The sequence below is a fragment of the Pinus tabuliformis genome, chromosome Q (genome assembly GCF_031772625.1).
Source record: "Pinus tabuliformis cultivar Carrire ecotype Pingquan chromosome Q, CPIR1, whole genome shotgun sequence".
Classification (NCBI taxonomy): domain Eukaryota; kingdom Viridiplantae; phylum Streptophyta; class Pinopsida; order Pinales; family Pinaceae; genus Pinus; species Pinus tabuliformis.
The window spans coordinates 948,143,986-948,162,567 of NC_142296.1; the positions used below are offsets into that span (position 1 = coordinate 948,143,986).

The 18,582-nt window shown below is 39.1% G+C and overlaps 1 protein-coding gene across 1 annotated transcript in view; it reads right to left on the reverse strand.

The window, feature by feature from the left end:
* LOC149222614 (uncharacterized) overlaps positions 1–17,537 on the reverse strand; it is a 36,476-nt gene extending 18,939 nt beyond the window's left edge. Inside the window, exon 1 of the mRNA XM_089387641.1 lies at positions 17,452–17,537. Within this exon, the coding sequence (XP_089243767.1) occupies positions 17,452–17,537 (86 nt within the window). The remainder of the gene's footprint in view (positions 1–17,451) is intronic.
* Between the last annotated feature and the right edge of the window lie 1,045 nt (positions 17,538–18,582).

Sequence of the window (18,582 nt, forward strand, 5' to 3'; positions counted from 1 at the left end):
CGATACCACCTGATCTGAAAATGGGGCACTTAGGCTTCTTGTCTAACTTACAAGAACCTCTCCCACTTCCAAAGATTAATTATTCCCATGTCTTATTGATTAACCAATGTGGAAATGATAATATGCTTGAAATTATAGGTGTATGTTTATATGTATTGTGGGCTATTTATGTGCTGTAAAATCTATTGTTTGTGTTGTAAGTTGATGTGCTTAAACTGATATATAAATGCATATAACAGTAAAAAAATGCAGCAATAAACAATCACAGAAACAACTTTAATTAGGAGTTCACCCACAACTCTTAGGCTACGTCTCCGTGAGCTCTAATCAACTTGACTAGGCCCTGGGATTATGGTATAAGTCCTTTTTACAATCTCTTAGTTCAGCTCCTACTATTTTACATAGAAATAGTGGGTTTAGAACCATTTTATCCCTTGCCTCTTGAAGCTCTGGCCCTTAGCCCTTGGTTCTGGCTCTTGGCTCTAACTCTGGCTCTTCTGGCTCTGGCTCTGGCTCTTGGCCCTTGGTTCTGGCTCTTGGCTCTGACTTTGGCTCTTCAGCTCTGGCTTCGGCTCTAGCTCTTCGGCTCTGGCTTCTTTGGCCCTCTATCAGTTTACAACTCTCTCTGAGCATTCCTCTCCGTGCGCTTCTCGGGCTCCTTTAATTGTGTTCTCTGTGATTTTTGTAACACATCAGTTACAGTCTGCCTCCATCATCGAATACTGACCATTTCATCACAAGAAGTAGTTTGCAATGGAAATGAACTAGCGACATGGGCAACTCGGTTGTTTTTCCTTCCTCCTTCGCTTGGCTCTATGGCCTTTGAGGAACCCTCGGCTCTATGGCTTCCATCTGTTCCTTTGTCCCCAATCATGAGGAATCATTCCCTTTTCACGTATGTGGCTCTCTAAGCTTCATAACGCACAGGTGTGATGGCAATTTCCAATGGAAAGGGACCGGCGCACGAGAAAACTGGTCGTTTTTCCTTCCTGTGCAGAAATGGACACATAATGCAATACATAAAGAAACGCGCAAAAAAAACATCTTTGGCTGTTTAGCCAGACTTTAAATAATATATAATCGCATCTATAAACCTACCAGGTCCGCCTGAAATCACTTATTACAAGTCGCAATGCCCATGTTTCATGGTTTCCCCTTTGTATTTTAAAATACATTAAAACACTGCAAATTCCCGCAAAATGGCCTTATGGCGGATTCCTTCACTTTTCAGTTATTAAACGAAATATGTGAAATTACATAGAAAATGCCTTTGGGCAGATTTTAAAATATATCAACTATCATTTATAGCCCGGTCGGGTTCGGCCATCGCATCGCATATATATATAACATATAGTCCCGCGTCGTTGTGTAGCTCTGATGCAATATTGCGATGCGACTAGTCGTAATCACATATCGCATGAGCTCAGAGTCTTTCCATATGGCATCGCTGATTACGATCTGCCAATATCAGCGATTGGCTTATCGCTCAGCCTGGTCCTTACGCAACATCGCCTGTCTGCCTCCGACCCGATATGTCGAGGATCGGCGATCGAGGGCTTCCCCTTTTTTGCTTAAACCTTCCTTTGACCTCCTCCGTTGCGATTTTATTCATAAATCCTTTTAGGCTATTTTTTGAAGATTTGCCTCTTTTTCTAAAGAAACTGGTCATCTTCTGCATGCAATAACTTCTGCATCCTAAGTCCATTTTAGCTCGTTCAAGTTGCAGTAGATTCTTTGGAAAAAGATCTCTGCAATGGGGCTATTTCAGAGAAGCCTGCGCCTTTCAATTTCCTCTGATTTACAAAGGATTTGTGCCATTTGGCACCTTTTACCTCTTATATGAAGTCTTTTAGACTTAGAGGTTTATCCAGGATCCATTTTTGGATCAGAAATGTTGGTTTGACATCCATTCGATGGATATCCATCCCATAGTATAAGCTAGCGAAACAAAATATCTTATAGTGGTATAACTGGTTGTAGGAGGAAAGGTTTCTTCATAATCTATGCCTTCCTTTTGTGAAAAAACCCTTGCAATGAATCTAGCTTTGTATTTATCTATGCTTCCATCAATAGCATGTTTGGTTTTGTAAATCCATTTTGAGGTGACAACCGATTTTTCACCTGGTTTAGGAAGGATTTCCCAAACACTATTCTTCACGATGGATTAATATCATTCTTGCTTCACCTTCTTCCATTATTCTTGATGAGAAACTTCTTCAAATGTAGTAGGTTCAACTTCTATCAATTTTGTCATATATGTTTCATATCATGAATATCTCTTTGGTCTTTTTCTTTCTCTAAAAGTTACTTTAGTAGCTCCATGTCCTTCGACATATTCAAATATATCTTTTAACCAATTTGGCTCCTTCTTTGTTTTTGGAATAATTACAGGTTGAATAGGCTCACTTGGTCCTTCTTCTTCTTCTTCTTCTTCTTGGTTTGTAATTGTCTTATCGTGATTCCCTTCTTCTTCAAATAGTGGTATATCTTCATCTTCAAAATGGATTGGAATATCCTTGGATCTTTTGTAGGCATGATTTTCATCAAATATAAAATCCTTGCTAACTTCAATTTGTCTTCCTTCCTTGATGTAGATTCTATATGCTTTTAAAGAAATATTGTAGCCAATGAAGATTCCTTTTATGCTTGTAGAATCTAATTTCTTTCGCTTGTATTTTGGAACATGGATGTATGCGGGACACCCAAAGATTCAAAGATGGTCCACACATGGCTTCTCCCCTGTGAGTGATTCTTTTGGTGTCATATTATCAAGGATTATATGAGGAAATCTATTTTTTATATATATTTTTGTCATTGTTTCTTCTCCTCATTGAAACTTCGGTAGATCTTGATCAATTATCATGGTTTATATACATTCTTCAGTTGTTCTATTTTTCCTTTTTGCAGCTCCATTCTGCTTGGGATTGTAGGGAACAATGAGGTCCTTCTTAATACCTACTTCTTTAAAATATGCAATTAGTTATTTTGAAAGTGTATTCCCCACCATTGTTAGATCTCAAAGTTTTTATCTTTATTTTGGTTAAGGTCTCCACTTCAGATCTGAATTCCTTGAACTTTTCAAATATTTCATCCTTTGTCTTGAGAAGATAGATCCATGTATTTCTAGAATTATCATCAATGAAGGTCACATAATAAAGATGGCCTCCAAGAGGTTTGTTAGACATTTTCCCACACACATCAGAATGAATGAGATTTAATATTTCCTTAGACCTTGTGTCACTACTTGTAAAAGGTTTCCTTGTATTCTCTCCCAAAGCACTTCCCTTACATACTCCTTCACGACCTTCCTTAATGTTAGGGATTCCCTTTACCATTTGACTAAGTGAGGTTATTATCTTGTAATGAATATGACCATATCTTCTATGCCATAATTCAATATGAATGATCTCCATGTGAACTAGGGCTTGAGGAGATGGTGTTATAACTCTATGTAGTCTTCCTTCACGAACTTCAATAACTCTCTCTTTTTCAATACTTGAATATTTTCCCCAAACCAAAATGTTTTCATCTACAAAGTCAACCCTATCTCCTTTATATTCTAAACAAGAAATTGAAAGTAAATTCTTTTTCAAAACTGAGACATAGAGTATATTTTTGAGGTGTATCTTTGATCCACTTTCTAGCTTCATTGATATATATCCAAGGTCCTTGACTACATAATTTTTGTTGTCTCCTATCTCCACTGCATGAGATGATGGTTCCTTTGATAGAGTATTAATTTTTCCACTTTCTCCCTTCATATGTCTTGATGCTCCACTATCAATGATCCATGCATTGTGTTACACAGTAATTTGTCACTGCCTTCATCCCAGTCTTCCTACTGTGTCATGAGTCTGAATCATTCATGCTCATGCTCTCTGATGTTGCCAAATGACCCACTTTGCCAAAGTTTCTGCATCATCGCGACTGTTGTCAAAATAAACGCGCTGATGAGCGCTCCAAAACAGACCATACGCGCTGTCATCGCGGAAGTACACGTGATTCCCGCGATGGTCGAATTTCATGAGACAGCGCGACTGTTGCTTTTATTTTATCACGATGACATGACCTTCTCCGTTATGCAGTAGCGATGTCAGCGCGCCATAACAGTTATGTACCCGCGATGATCCAGTTTGGGCGAGTTTGTTCTAACAGCCGGCCTTCCAGATGACTCCAGACCTGGTTGTTGGCCTTGTTTATGTCGCCCTCCCTTCTCTGGCATGACTGTTCCGTCATTTGTGCTACCTTCCTTGGAGATAAGCTCATCTTCCCACCATTCATGGAGACTCCTTCTCCTATTTAAGCTTTCACCATTGCTATGAGCTGCTAGTTTGGAATTCTTAGTCTTTGGAGTGTTGTTGATAGTGTTGTGAGCTTGATAGGTAGCTGGTGTGACAAGTGTGGGATTGTTTGAGGGCTTGAGGAAGGTTGTGAAGTGCTTTTGATCTTGTGTGAAACTTGTGAGTGAGAGAGACTTGTATTGGGAGATCCATCTTCAAGGGTGAATGCTTGAGGAACATGCTGGCTGGACCCTCCTGAGAAGGCTTGTGACGTCAAGACCTGGGTTGTAAGCTTACTCTATTTCATATTTAATACAATCGATGATGTTTTCCTATGTCTCGTATGCAATGTACTAGATAGCTCATGATTTCTTGACTTTATGGGTAAATAGTTCTTTGTTGTATCCAGTTATGTGCTTTTTTGTATTTCCTTGCTTTGTTTCAGGTTGATTACTCTCTAGGAGAAAGAAGCGGAAGCTGGAGCAGCGCAACGGAACTTCATCGACCACCGGTTGAGGTAGGCCTCTAACTCGAACTATTTAAGGAGAATTGTTGTTGATTTGTCCTTGTTTGTGACTAGACCCACTCTAGGGCTAGAGGGGTTGCCTCTGTCCGTAGAGGGAACACTTTCCTGCTTCACAAATTGGCGACTCCGCTGGGGAGCTGGCCTTTGTCCCTTTTTGTTCATTCTTGCCTTGAGTTTTTTGTTTCAGTCTCTTTTCAAAAATTTGGGGATTAGTTGTCTGTTTCTGGGTTTCCTGGTTTGGTCTGGGAGATGCTTTGTTTGTTTAAAGATTGATTGTCTTGGTTTGGGAGTTTTTGGCTCGACTGTGGTTGTCTTTGAACATCATCGCGTTTTTTAATTAAACAGTCGCGCTGTCATCGTGCCACCCTTTTTGTAATTTCCTGTCCATCGCGTTATTACACCTAACAGACGCGACGGTTCTGTAAATCGGACCATCGCGGAAAAGGCGTGTACTTCCGCGCTGACATCGCATTGTTGCTACGCGTCGTTCTTTATCAGCGCTTTGTTGTTGTGTATCACCCGCGCTGATTGCTGTAGAATTGAATTTCTTCAATTCTGCCTCCTGAATCTGTTAGTCTTGCTATCCCCTGCTGTTCTCACTTGGTTTATGACTTGTTTTTCACTGTCTGGAGGTTGAAGCACTCTCTTGTGAGTTTTGTTGAGCGAATCTTGCCTTTTTGCTTTGTGACCTAGTTTTATTGTTCCAAGTTTGCTGGATCGGCTTTGCTTGGTTGCTTGTTCGCAAAGATTCGTTTGTTGCTTGCTGTTGGTTTGATTGAGCCTTCCCCTTTGCTTGCTTTTGGTTGATTATCTAAGTGATCGTTGTTGAACCAATCTTGGCATTGTTTCGATTTCTCTTCACTACCCGGACATAGATTACAATTGTTTGGGGTCAACCGGTTTTCCACATTTGTTTGTTGCTTACTGATTTCTTTAGATTAAAGGCATCAAAATCAAAAAATTGCATCTCATTTAGCATGCAAAAGTGAAAGAAAATTTGCATTTCAAGTTGCATATTGAAAAGCGAATGTTTAGATCTCTCATTAGTAGTATTCATGCATTTTAGGAATTGATTTCTGCTTGCATTGAGTGACTGTGTGTTTCCTTGGTTTTCTTGGTTTGGGAATGATCTCTTTACTCTCCCGTAAGTAGGTGTTCATCGAAGAAAAAAGATACTTCATTCATTTTAGCTGCATCCTAGGCTTTGAGACATTACATACGATAAGGCCTGAAAACTGAAACATAATCCAAGATCAACTTTAAAATGAACTGAATGAATCTAACAACGCATTGGAACATAACGCACACATTTAGAGGTCTAGGCTAGAGACGTGCTCCGGCGTCGTTAAACCTAGTCACTTTTGTTTCACTCAAGGTTGGGTGATTCCTCCTTCCGTGACGCAATAGTGGTCTAGTACGGATTTGAGCTCCCATGTACCGTCGAGTATATGGGGAGACCCCACTAGGTTATCATCCTTTATCCATAGGAAGCCGTGTCTGCCGCCTTACAAGCCGTAACGCACCGAACACAGCATTCGGGAAGATTGACTGCCGTACGGAAAGTCCTTGGTTTTCATATGACTGCCAAGGTGTATATGCAGTTTTACGGATTTGTTTGGTAAACCTTTTTGCCTAGCTCTCCAGAGCAGTCACTTTCGTTCCTTTTCAGACTCCCTAAAAGAAAAGGTCCATCTGAGCAATTGTCACTTCAGGCTCATTAAACATTCGAAGGTGACTAGAGTCATCTTTTTGTCCTTTTCTCGACTCTTTAAAGATGAAAAGGTCAAGTTTTGTTCCTGTGTCTTAAAATTTATTCGGCCACGATTCACATTTACCCGGTTAGATCTTGTTTGCGTTAGTTTGAGTAGGGTTCTTTCTCGTTTGTGATGGCAACTTTTCCGGAGTTTACCAACCCAGGCATCCCCTCTGATGGGAATCCTGGTCATTTTCCTCCTTTTGGAAATGTTGGTGCTCCTTACATGGCAACGTTGTCCCTTCCTGGGTTAACTGTTGGGTTGCCTGTTTGGTTGTTCTCAACCTCTCTGGTCCCTACCGTCTCAACTGCTGGTCAATCAGTTCCTCCACCCGAACAACATCATGTTGATTCTAAGGTGGACCTCTCCCCTTCTTCGCCTGTTTCTGCGTCCTCATCTTCTACTTCGCCTGGTGAAAGTCTGGATTCAAGTAACCAGGTGGCTAAGAAGAAGAAGACAAAGAAGAAGAAGTCTCATAAGCGAGAGGCTAAAAGTGCAATTACTGCTCCAAATCCATCCCAGGTCGAAACACCCTCCGCCCCCCCGCGGAAGGGTAAGTTTCCTTGTAAGTTGTGCAAGGGTGACCATCTTCTTCGTGATTGTCTTGGTATTCCCAGGATCCTAGAAGTATGGTCTCACGATCCGGCTCGTCCCTCATCGTCCTCTAAAGCTCCTGGCGATGCCACCCTATCAACTGACAACATTCATAAGAAAGGGAAGATTCGAATCCCCTGTAGACTATGTGAGGGCAATCATCCCCTTCACCTTTGTCCACTCATGGATAAAGCTTCCGTTGTTTTGGAAAGTCTTGCAGCTTCTTCACCCAAACTTCCTGTTGGTTATCAGAGGCTCTCTTCTGACCCCCTCCCTATGGACAGCAAGATTGACTTAGATTCTTCTCTTGTCCATCCTCCTCCTTCCGCACCTGGTTGTGCCAAGCCTGCTCCAGACCAACCATTGGTTGGAGAGAGTATCGACTTGGGTTCATCACCTGTCGATTACTCTGTTCCGGAGGAGCATCATGATTCTACTGCTCATGTTCTTCTCGTCTCGTCAGATTCTCCTGAGTCCGAGAATGACCCTTCTGTCTCAGTTGATCAAGGGAGTCCTTCTTTGTCTCCTGTAACGCAAGGGGGCAATCATACGATTCCCCCACCAAGTAGTTCAGTTGTTTCCTTCGACTAGAGTCATTTGACTACATTCCACCTTCCATCCCATGTGCCTTTCCAGATTACAGTACATGCCTATGATAAGGCAGTACCTGACACTGCCTTGGATGAGGGTGCATCTGTCAGTCTCACGCCTTTCACTACTTGGCAAGCTTTGGGCTCCCCACAGCTTGTGCCAATCGCACAGAATCTGTTGGCATTTGACGGAGGAACCAGTCAACCGTTAGGGATCCTCCCGAAGTTTCCTGTTACTTTGGGAGGCAAAACCGTCTATATAGATGTACTGGTTACCCAAGGTGCTCCAGATTTCAGTCTTCTCCTTGGCCGTGACTATGTTTATGCCATGGGGGCCCTTGTTTCTTCGCTTTTCCGTGTGGTTTGCTTTCCACACGACGGAAGAATTGTCACTATAGATCAATTATCGTTCTTTAGTCCCACGATGCCTCCTGCGCAGTTGTCATCCCCTCCTGGTTTTTATCCACCAGTTGTATCTGCCCCACCGCAGGTCAACTACGTGGCCACTTATCCCGTGCCTATATCCAGTGATGTCGCCGTCGTCCATAGTGTCCTAGGGGCATTGGGTTCTGACTTCCGAGATGTTGTCCTTCCACCGGGGGTGGCACTCTTGGAAGCCCCGACTTCCTGTTCATTATGATGAAGTTCGGGCGGAGCATAGTTCCTTCCCTGTGTCAAGCTCCTTAACAAATGAAACTAGGTGTCCGAGGATAGTTTTTGATCTTGTGTCAACCTCGTTAAAAAATGAAACAAGGTGTTCGAGCATAGTTCCTGATCTTATGTCAAGCTCGTTAAAAAATGAAACAAGGGTTATGAGGATAGTTCTTTTACTATGTCAACCTCATCAAAAAATGAAACAAATCCCTTTTCAAATCAAGTCTTTGGTTAAGATCTCGTAAAATCCAAGTCGAGTCTTTCCAAGATCTCGAAAGTGAACCTTCATTCCATCCACCTCATTGAATGCAATGAAGCTTGGGGGGCATGTACCTCGATTTGCGTTATTATGCTGGGGGCATGCGAACTCATAACAAGCATAGTTTTTGTTTCAAGCTTGTGTAAACATGAAACCGAATCCAAGCAAAGTTCTCCATGGTTCAAGCTTGTGTAAAAATGAACCCATACCTAATTCACATCTTGTGATTGCCGCCTATCCGCTAAATTCTGTTAGATGAGCCTTGGTTGTTTTATTCCATCGCCACCATCTCTTTGGCCGATCATATGCTTTCACTTGCTTGTTTTCCTTTCCTGAGGGACCGCAGTTAAGAGTGGTTTTGTTAGCCAGCCTCTTGACTATTACATGTTTTGAGCAGTTCCACCATTGCCGGAACGAGTTGCTACCCTTTATACCACTCATTCCTCTAGGATGAGTCACCTTTAAGCTCTTTTCTGACTTGTAAAATATGAAAAGATTGCCGAGTATTTTTCCCTTTTTGACTCGTTAAAGAGAATAAAAATGGAGGTCTGCTTTTAGCTCTTTTCCGACCGTTTAAAGATGAAAAGATTGCCGAGTTTTTCCTCTTGACTCGTTAAATGTAAATAAGAGGCAGTCGTCTTTAAACTCTTTTCCGACCGTGTAAAGACGAAAAGATTGTCGGGCCCTTGTCGTTTCAGGCTCGTTAACGGTTATGAAACGACGTGATTTCGATCGCTTTTTTACTTTTTCAGGTCGAAGTCACTAATCATGAACAGTACTCTTTGATCGTAATGGTCGGGCGGTTCTTTCGAGTATTGTTTTATACTTTTTCAGGCTCGAGAGACACAACTCTACGAAAAAGGCCCCCCTGGAGTTTTCTTTTCCGTGTCTTTTTCAAACTCTCTAAACATGAAAAAGACTCCGAGTTTCACCTATGTCGGACTCGTTAAACCTTGACGACATTGGACTCGTCACCATGACGAGACTCGAGCTTCTCCTTCCTAGGGCTCGTTAAACTATTACTAGGTTGGATTCAAAAACAGGTTTATCATTGATTGTCTATGGCAGCTCGTCACTCTTGAACATCGACACTTTTGCTTTTTGTCGGGTTGGGTCATCCATACATCGTCATTTGGCCTTCCGCGGGTTTGGGTCATCATTCTAGCCTTATTTCATGCGATTCATGCCGCCTCCTTCGTGCCTCTGTTCCATCATTGCCTGAATGCTGCCGCCCCCCTTCCAGAGTCGTGTCGCCGATATGTTCAAGAGTATAATCCCTCTGCAGTTTACACCCTCGCCTCCTCCTCTGGTACTCTACTCCGCCATCTACCACTTGTTCCTTATCTCGTGTCGTTGATGAGGGAAACATTATGGCCCTCCTACGACGGGTCGTCTCCTGTCGACATCAGCTCATTATCCAGGAGATTGACCTAGAGATCCCCTTTGGTACCTTAGAGCTTGCATGCCTCAATGGCAAGTTCTTCGCACCTGACGGTCGGCTTTCATCATTGGTCGTCGATTGGGTGATTCCACGAGTGTTCGACTTCAGCTCCCTTTTTCACACTTCGTGGATTGTACTGGACAGTACCTTGAGAGCCATTGGCATTATTGGTGGTTTCTCTCGCGCTTGTTAACGGTTTTCATCATTGACCAGTAATCAAGCGATATTCTATCATGCTCGACCTCAACACCTCTATTCGCATGGTAGGATTTGTACTATGATCGGATGGGTTCAAGACCCCGAACTCAGCTTACACGTGTTCGAGCTGCGTGGATTGGTTTTATGATTACATGACTCATTGATGGATGGCTGCGACCATACCTGAGTCTTCATGGATGGCTGCGACCATACCTTTATTATCATCATGGTCTCATTAGCTGGGTGGCTACGTCCATACCACAGACCTATTTCGTATGTGTTTTGGATGGCTGCGCCCATGCCTAGACTACATGTAATTCATTATCAGAGATATCAGTTGTACTTGCGTGCAGGTTCTTCCCGATGGTGTTCCAAGTCAGTCAATTTCGTAAAGCATTTCACCCCTCCCACTCTCTCGGGCTTCATACTTTAGGGGGCATCTATTACACAGTAATTTGTCACTGCCTTCATCCCAGTCTTCCTACTGTGTCATGAGTCTGAATCATTCATGCTCATGCTCTCTGATGTTGCCAAATGACCCACTTTGCCAAAGTTTCTGCATCATCGCGACTGTTGTCAAAATAAACGCGCTGATGAGCGCTCCAAAACAGACCATACGCGCTGTCATCGCGGAAGTACACGTGATTCCCGCGATGGTCGAATTTCATGAGACAGCGCAACTGTTGCTTTTATTTTATCGCGATGACATGACCTTCTCCGTTATGCAGTAGCGATGTCAGCGCTCCAGAACAGTTATGTACCCGCGATGATCCAGTTTGGGCGAGTTTGTTCTAACAGTCGGCCTTCCAGATGACTCCAGACCTGGTTGTTGGCCTTGTTTATGTCGCCCTCCCTTCTCTGGCATGACTGTTCCGTCATTTGTGCTACCTTCCTTGGAGATAAGCTCATCTTCCCACCATTCATGGAGACTCCTTCTCCTATTTAAGCTTTCACCATTGCTATGAGCTGCTAGTTTGGAATTCTTAGTCTTTGGAGTGTTGTTGATAGTGTTGTGAGCTTGATAGGTAGCTGGTGTGACAAGTGTGGGATTGTTTGAGGGCTTGAGGAAGGTTGTGAAGTGCTTTTGATCTTGTGTGAAACTTGTGAGTGAGAGAGACTTGTATTGGGAGATCCATCTTCAAGGGTGAATGCTTGAGGAACATGTTGGATGGACCCTCCTGAGAAGGCTTGTGACGTCAAGACCTGGGTTGTAAGCTTACTCTATTTCATATTTAATACAATCGATGATGTTTTCCTATGTCTCGTATTCAATGTACTAGATAGCTCATGATTTCTTGACTTTATGGGTAAATAGTTCTTTGTTGTATCCGGTTATGTGCTTTGTTGTATTTCCTTGCTTTGTTTCAGGTTGATTACTCTCTAGGAGAAAGAAGCGGAAGCTGGAGCAGCGCAATGGAACTTCATCGACCACCGGTTGAGGTAGGCCTCTAACTCGAACTATTTAAGGAGAATTATTGTTGATTTGTCTTTGTTTGTGACTAGACCCACTCTAGGGCTAGAGGGGTTGCCTCTGTCCGCAGAGGGAACACTTTCCTGCTTCACACATTGTCATCATCAAGGGTACCTATAAGTGTAGCCAAGAATCCTTCACTCAACTTTCCTAGATATGTTGTAGATGATCCTTCCAATCCAACTTCATGCACTTCTTATGATATTGAATCCCATATTCAAGAAACTTTTCATAGAGGGATTAAACCTTACTTTCAAGCCAACAAAGTGATCTCCAATCTTCTTCGACCTTAGCTCTGATACCATGCTGAGAAATCAACGCTTATGTGAATTAGGGTTTGATTCCCCTTTCTTAATAATTACTTGTGAATTATGTTGATTTCTCTTACTTCTTAATTAGTTTACCTTTCATCAAGAAATTACCAAATTATATTTATATGAATATCACAAGAACAAGAGACACAAGATGTAGGTGCACAACCAGGAAAAACCCCTATAAGGGGAAACCCAGCCACGAACTCTTCCTTTAGTAGATTCAAATCAATATGAGACACTTCAAGACTTCTTAGACCTAGACAAAGATATCCTCCAACCACCAAGTTAGCCATTCCTTACAACATATGATGTTTATATAATATTCCAAGTGATAAATTCCTAGTAGCAGCTTTAGTTCAAAATTTCGACCCCTTAGGAGAAGAACTTCGACCCCCAGCTTCAGAAATTCAAACATGTAGTAGACACAAATTTTCAACCCCAACAATTGCCCATAATCTTCACATGTGAGAGATAGATAGCCCAAAACTTCGATTTAGGTCTTCCCAACAAATTTTGTCCTTCTCCATCTTCTTCAAACTCTTTTTCTGCTTCTCTTCCTTGTAGATCAAACTTGTTGAGTGAGTGAGTGAAATACGTTGAATTGCCCTAATGTAGGCTGACTTCATGGGAACAGGGCTGACTTGGTTTGGAGGTGACAAATTATCTTTTTGACTAAAAAATAATTCTTTTTACATGATACAAAAGCCCAAGAAGGGTCTAATAAAAATTACAATGATTCTAATGACTCAATACAAAACCTAGAAGCCTTCAATAGAGGCTTTGACCTATAAAAATTTGACCCAAGCATGAAACCCATGATTTAATAAGTCATTCTCTTTAATAATAAATTTTCTTTTGAGAAATACAATTATGAAGACTAAAACTAGTTATATTCTTCAACATGTGTGTGTGTGTGTGTATTAAGAGGAGTGATGTGGATTTAAGGGTTAGAAATATGAGAAGCCTATAACATGAAATTGATTTAGATTTTCATTGTTCAGGTTACATAATTTAAATGTAACCTGATTTTTTTAGAGTGTCTAATTCATTTTTCAACACTTGAGGGAAATAGGGTTGCGAGGGCACTCAAACCAATTTTGCAATAAAAAATTCAATTCCAACATTTTTTCTTGAGTTGAAGTTTACTGAGATCGTAAAAAAAAAATCAAAATCATAGAAAATATAGATTTTCTTTTCTTTTCTTTAATTTAATTTAAACATGGATGTGATATGAGTTTTTAAAGGCATTAAATCTATTTTTGCAATAAAAAAAATGCAAATCCAACCTAATTTATAGAGATCGGTAATAACAATTAACTCTATAACTAGTTCATTTGGCTAAAAATAACTTGAAGTGACAATTAATTGTCATATATTTCAACGAAAAGGAACACTTGTCTATCCAAATATAAACAACAATTATCTATATCTCTAAAATAAAAATTTAGCAAATTCTATCAATTATTTTGTTTTCTATTTGATCTTGATCCTAATACACATGCACACAAGTCTAAATCTCTTTGTTCCAAAAACCTAAATGCTAACAAACCCCCACATAGAAAAGTGCAAAACAAATTTCCTTTTTATTATTTTGTGAAATATATAGGTTAGTATAACAATATAAATAAAATCCTACGATTAAAAGATGGTTGGAGTCCACCCCAACACAATGAGGTCCTAAACTTGCATGGTTTCTCTACCACAAAAGCCACAAAGACAAACTGGTGTTAGGAATTATCATTAATTAGGCCAAAATAAATACATTGGGATCTGAGAGTTTCAATTGGCCTTTTCCAATAATGCAGGGGAAGAAATGCCAGGCCCATCTAAAAAAATTGTCCACCTTCAACAAATAGTTCCAAACCATATACCATCTCACATTGGAAAGTTATTGTTCCTATCTGTTTTTGTAATTGGGCAGGTTGAATGGAAATCCAAAATAAAATTCTAACACAAGAAGCATATGGTTACATAAGGAGGAGAAATGGGGTTTTACCAAACATAGTGGCTCTTATGTGAGAAGCATAAACAAAGTACACTTGATGGCAAGTATCTGAACAAACAAACACAACAAATAGGATGAATTTTGGAAACAAAACCATGGGAGGGGTAAACCCATTGAAGGTGGGAAGACCTCGCTCTAATAGGAAGAAATATCTTGGCACTTGAAATGATGCATTAACCTCCACACGATTCTAGATCGAAAGATTTTTCCATGGGGCAAGTGTTACATCCTTGAATCATGTGGACCACCCACATGATCTCAATTTCTTGGTTATTTGTCCTAAGGGGACAATGCATATTAAATTTATTGACTCATTTGCAAATTTCAAAGATGAAACATTATTGTGTGGGTTATTGGCAATTTATTCAAGAGGTAGGTGCAAAAAATGTTTTCCAAATCATAATATAAAATGCTATTAATTGTGTTGCTACTAGTAGGATACTTAATGTCCTATCTGGTTTTGGACTCCTTGCATTGCACAATACATTGATTTAATTTTAAGGGATATGGGAAAAAAACCTTATATCAAGTATATTATTGAACTCGAAAGGAATGCCACATAATTTATATATAATCATGCATGTCTGCTTAACTTAACGAGAAGATTCACACATAGTAGGGAGTTGGTTCATCTTGCAATCACACATTTTCCCACTACCTTCATATCTCTTGGGCCTCTCTTGGCTTGTATGTGAGAGGTGAAGAGAATCTTGTATCATTTAGCAATAAAATAGATGACGAATCCATATGAAAGCTAGTGCCATACTAAGATATATTTTGGGTGAGAGTAGAGGTGTGTGAAATTAGAAAATCTTTAATAAATATTTCTTGGTTGGTTGATGGAGATAATTCTGTAATGGACTACTCATATAAATTCATGAATAGGGTGAAATAATCCATTTGTGAGTATTATGAGGACAAGGGGCATGGTGGATTTCAAAAACAACTATTGGTATGGAGAGTCATTGGTGAGTGGTAGAACATTACACTCCATCACCCCATTTGTGCCATGGGGATATACCTCAACCTTGCATTCTCTCAGTCCTATGGTTTTATCTTTGATGGCGAGTTTATGAACGGATTTCTCATGCGTGTTCAAAGGATGGTTATAAATCTACAAGACTCTGTGGATATTTCTAAAGAAATGGAAATATAAAGAATGGTCATTCAAAAATTTGTCTTTTATGTGGTTATTCAAGAGAGGAAGACCTAAATGTCAAGTAATCTTCACTTTATTCCAAATTTCAAAATCTCTTCTTCCTTTGTTTAAACTTTCAAATTTCAATGTATTTACTTATAGTTCCTATATTTGTTGTAAATTCTTGGTGGACAAACTATATCTTAAGAGTACCCATTTATAAAAGAATTCCATTTGGGTACTTACAAAAACATGTGTATCTTTAGGATGCAAACATTCTTATAGTGTATTAGAAAAATATATAGCAACAATAGAAACATGTTAAACAAAATCAAATTAAATTTTCAATTCATTATAAATTATAATTTTAGGCTTGATTACCTTCTAAACAATGTATTATATATTAATAAATTATTAATTAATATATCTCCGAATATAGGTGAGGTAGTTTTAGCAAAAACATGATGTGAAGGCCATCTCATTGGATGGGATTGACACCACTATTGCATGGACATTTGAGGTTGAGAGGGTTGGCATGCAATTGGCCCTTTATTTTTTATAGGATGAGGAAAATAAGGAGGTAGTAGGGGAGAGAGTGGCATATGAGGAGGATTTTGGAAGAAGACTCATTTATAGGGTGTGAATATTGACAGTAAGAGTGTGCCACCACCTTCATGTACTAAGATCACCACTTATCAATCCCCTGTACACATAAAGAAAAAAAAATTAATTGGGCATTAAAAATGTTGGATAAAATGGGCACGGGGGCTTCACTTAATGAACCTATGACATATCACATGCGTTCATGGCATATTAAACATTACCCTTAATTTGAAAATATCTCTAAAAATCACATTATTTAACCCCCTACCAATACTAACCCAATACACCTTCCCTATTTAAAAAAACCCCTACATTCACTATATAATATAGGTATACATTTTTCATTAACATTTTTTATACCCTTTTTAAATTTGTCATTAACTTTGAGCTCCATTTTTACACCTCCCAATATAAAAACACTTTATCCCCTATATATCACACAATATATTATGTCATTTTTTCCTCAATATATATCCCTCAATATACTTGCACGTGGTATGGTATTTCTCTTTGAGTGAAGCCCCGTGAAAATGGGAAAAGAAAAAGCAAGGAAAACTATATTAATTTATACAATTTCCATTCTTTGATTATTTGACTTCTGAAAGCTAACCAATTGGAAATGAGCACATAAACTTTTACAAGTAATTATTATCGATGAAAGTAAACGACTTCATTTGGTTACAATATCTTAATGGATTACTATGTTAATGAGGGTTATTTCAATGAAGCATGTCAAGGCATTCTATTATACAAATGATGCCAATAGAGGAAAAATGATGTAGATAGAGTAAACATGATATACAAATTGTTCAATAAAATATAGAAAATGGGTCTATCTTCCAGGTTTATAACTTACATGAATAACAACAAGAATATCCTTCAAAACGTTATTGTAAAAATGTAAAAAGTCTTGGGTCATTGCAGCAAACTTGATTTTTTTTACATTACTTAGTCATTACAAGCACCACGAGTGAATAAAAAGGCATATGTAACTATGGAAGGTATACATGTATCAAAAGTTAAACAATGAAAATAAATAAATACTTGAAAAAAAAATATTTCAATCACTAAGTTCTTGCCAACAAAGTACCAACATAGTTCCTTGGTTGTAATGATATAAACTTCAATTACTTTTCCTTACGACTTCAGACTTAGATTACGCAAATATAGATATAAACAATAGTTATCTATATATCTGAAATACAAATTATATAAACATGAACTATTTATGCTCTAAGACTTCAGACCTACATCACCCAAATATAAATAATAGTTACTTATAAATCTAAAATACAAAACTAGAAATTACCAACGTTGTTTTTTTTTATTTGATCCTGATCTTAACACGCATGCAGGCAACTCCAAAAATCTCAGTTTCCAAAACCTAAATGCTAAAAAATCCTCAAATAAAGGTGTTCCAAACAAATTTCCATTATATTCTAAAATATAGAGGTTAGAAGAATAATAGAAAGAAAATCATACCATTGTAGTCCACCACAATACACTAATCTTTCAACCTTGTATGGTTTATCTACCATGGAAACCCTAAAGAACAAAATGGTGTTAGAAATCATTATTAATTAGGTTGAACTAAAGACAATGAGATATGGGAATTTCAACTCACCTTTGCCGAGAATGCAGTTGAGGAAATGCTAGACCCATCTCAAAAAATTGAATTATTTCACCAAACAGTTCAAAAACATTGGCCATCTCACATTGGAAAGGCATTTTTCCTCTTTGTTCCTATAATTGGGCAGGTTGAGTGGAAAGCCAAAACGAAGTTTCAACATGAGAAGCATAGGGTTACATAAGAATGATGAAGTGGGTTTTCGCCAATTGTTGTGCTCATTTGTGAGAAGCATAAATAGAGTACACCCAATGGTAGGTAGCTAGAAAAACATACACAACAAACAGTAGGATGACAATTGGAAAAAAAACGGGGGGGTTTGTTGGAAATGTAACTAGTGCCAGTATTCATAATGTAATATAAATATACTATTGATGTATTTATTATATTCATTGTTATTATTTTATTTCTAGTCAAAGCATGTTCTTCATGCTTCTAGGGTTTATTGAGTCAAAATAAAATTTAGTATGAGTCAAAGAGATATAATTGAGTCAAAATCCCATTTGGACTTCTTGTAAGAAAAAGAACAATTATTGTCTTGAGTCAAAAGAGTCTAAATGTCATCCACAAAACCAAGTCGACCCTCCCTAAACAAGTCGGCCTAAAGAGGTAGTTATTCGACCTCCTGGACATGTATAAATACAAGGCAGTATGACCTCATTCATACACTCATCCATCACATTGATTTATGTGTAAGAAAGATGAAGAAAATCAATGAAAGTCAAAGGAGAGAGAGCGAAGTCAAAGGAGAGAGAAATGTGAGTTTTCTTCCCTAGTTTGCCCAAACATGTGAATTTTTATATGGATTTTTAGAGATGTTACAGGGCCAAAAATTGGCCTTCATTGGAGGACTGAAATTTTCTATAGTTTGACCAGAATTTTAGAAGTTTGATTAGTGCTAACTTTGTTGACTTTGACTTGTTGGAAGAAAACTTGGAGGAGGGATGACTTGAGGTCTTTGTGGCAGTCTTGGTCTTGGTATTGGGTCTTGGATATCTCTCTTTGAACTAATTTTATAAGAAGAGGATTTCTTAAGTTTTCCCCTTTGTAGGGTTTTTCCTTGTCTTGGAGCCTAATTTCTTATGTCCTTTGTCTCATTGTGACCTTCATGTTTTGTACATCTTTGAT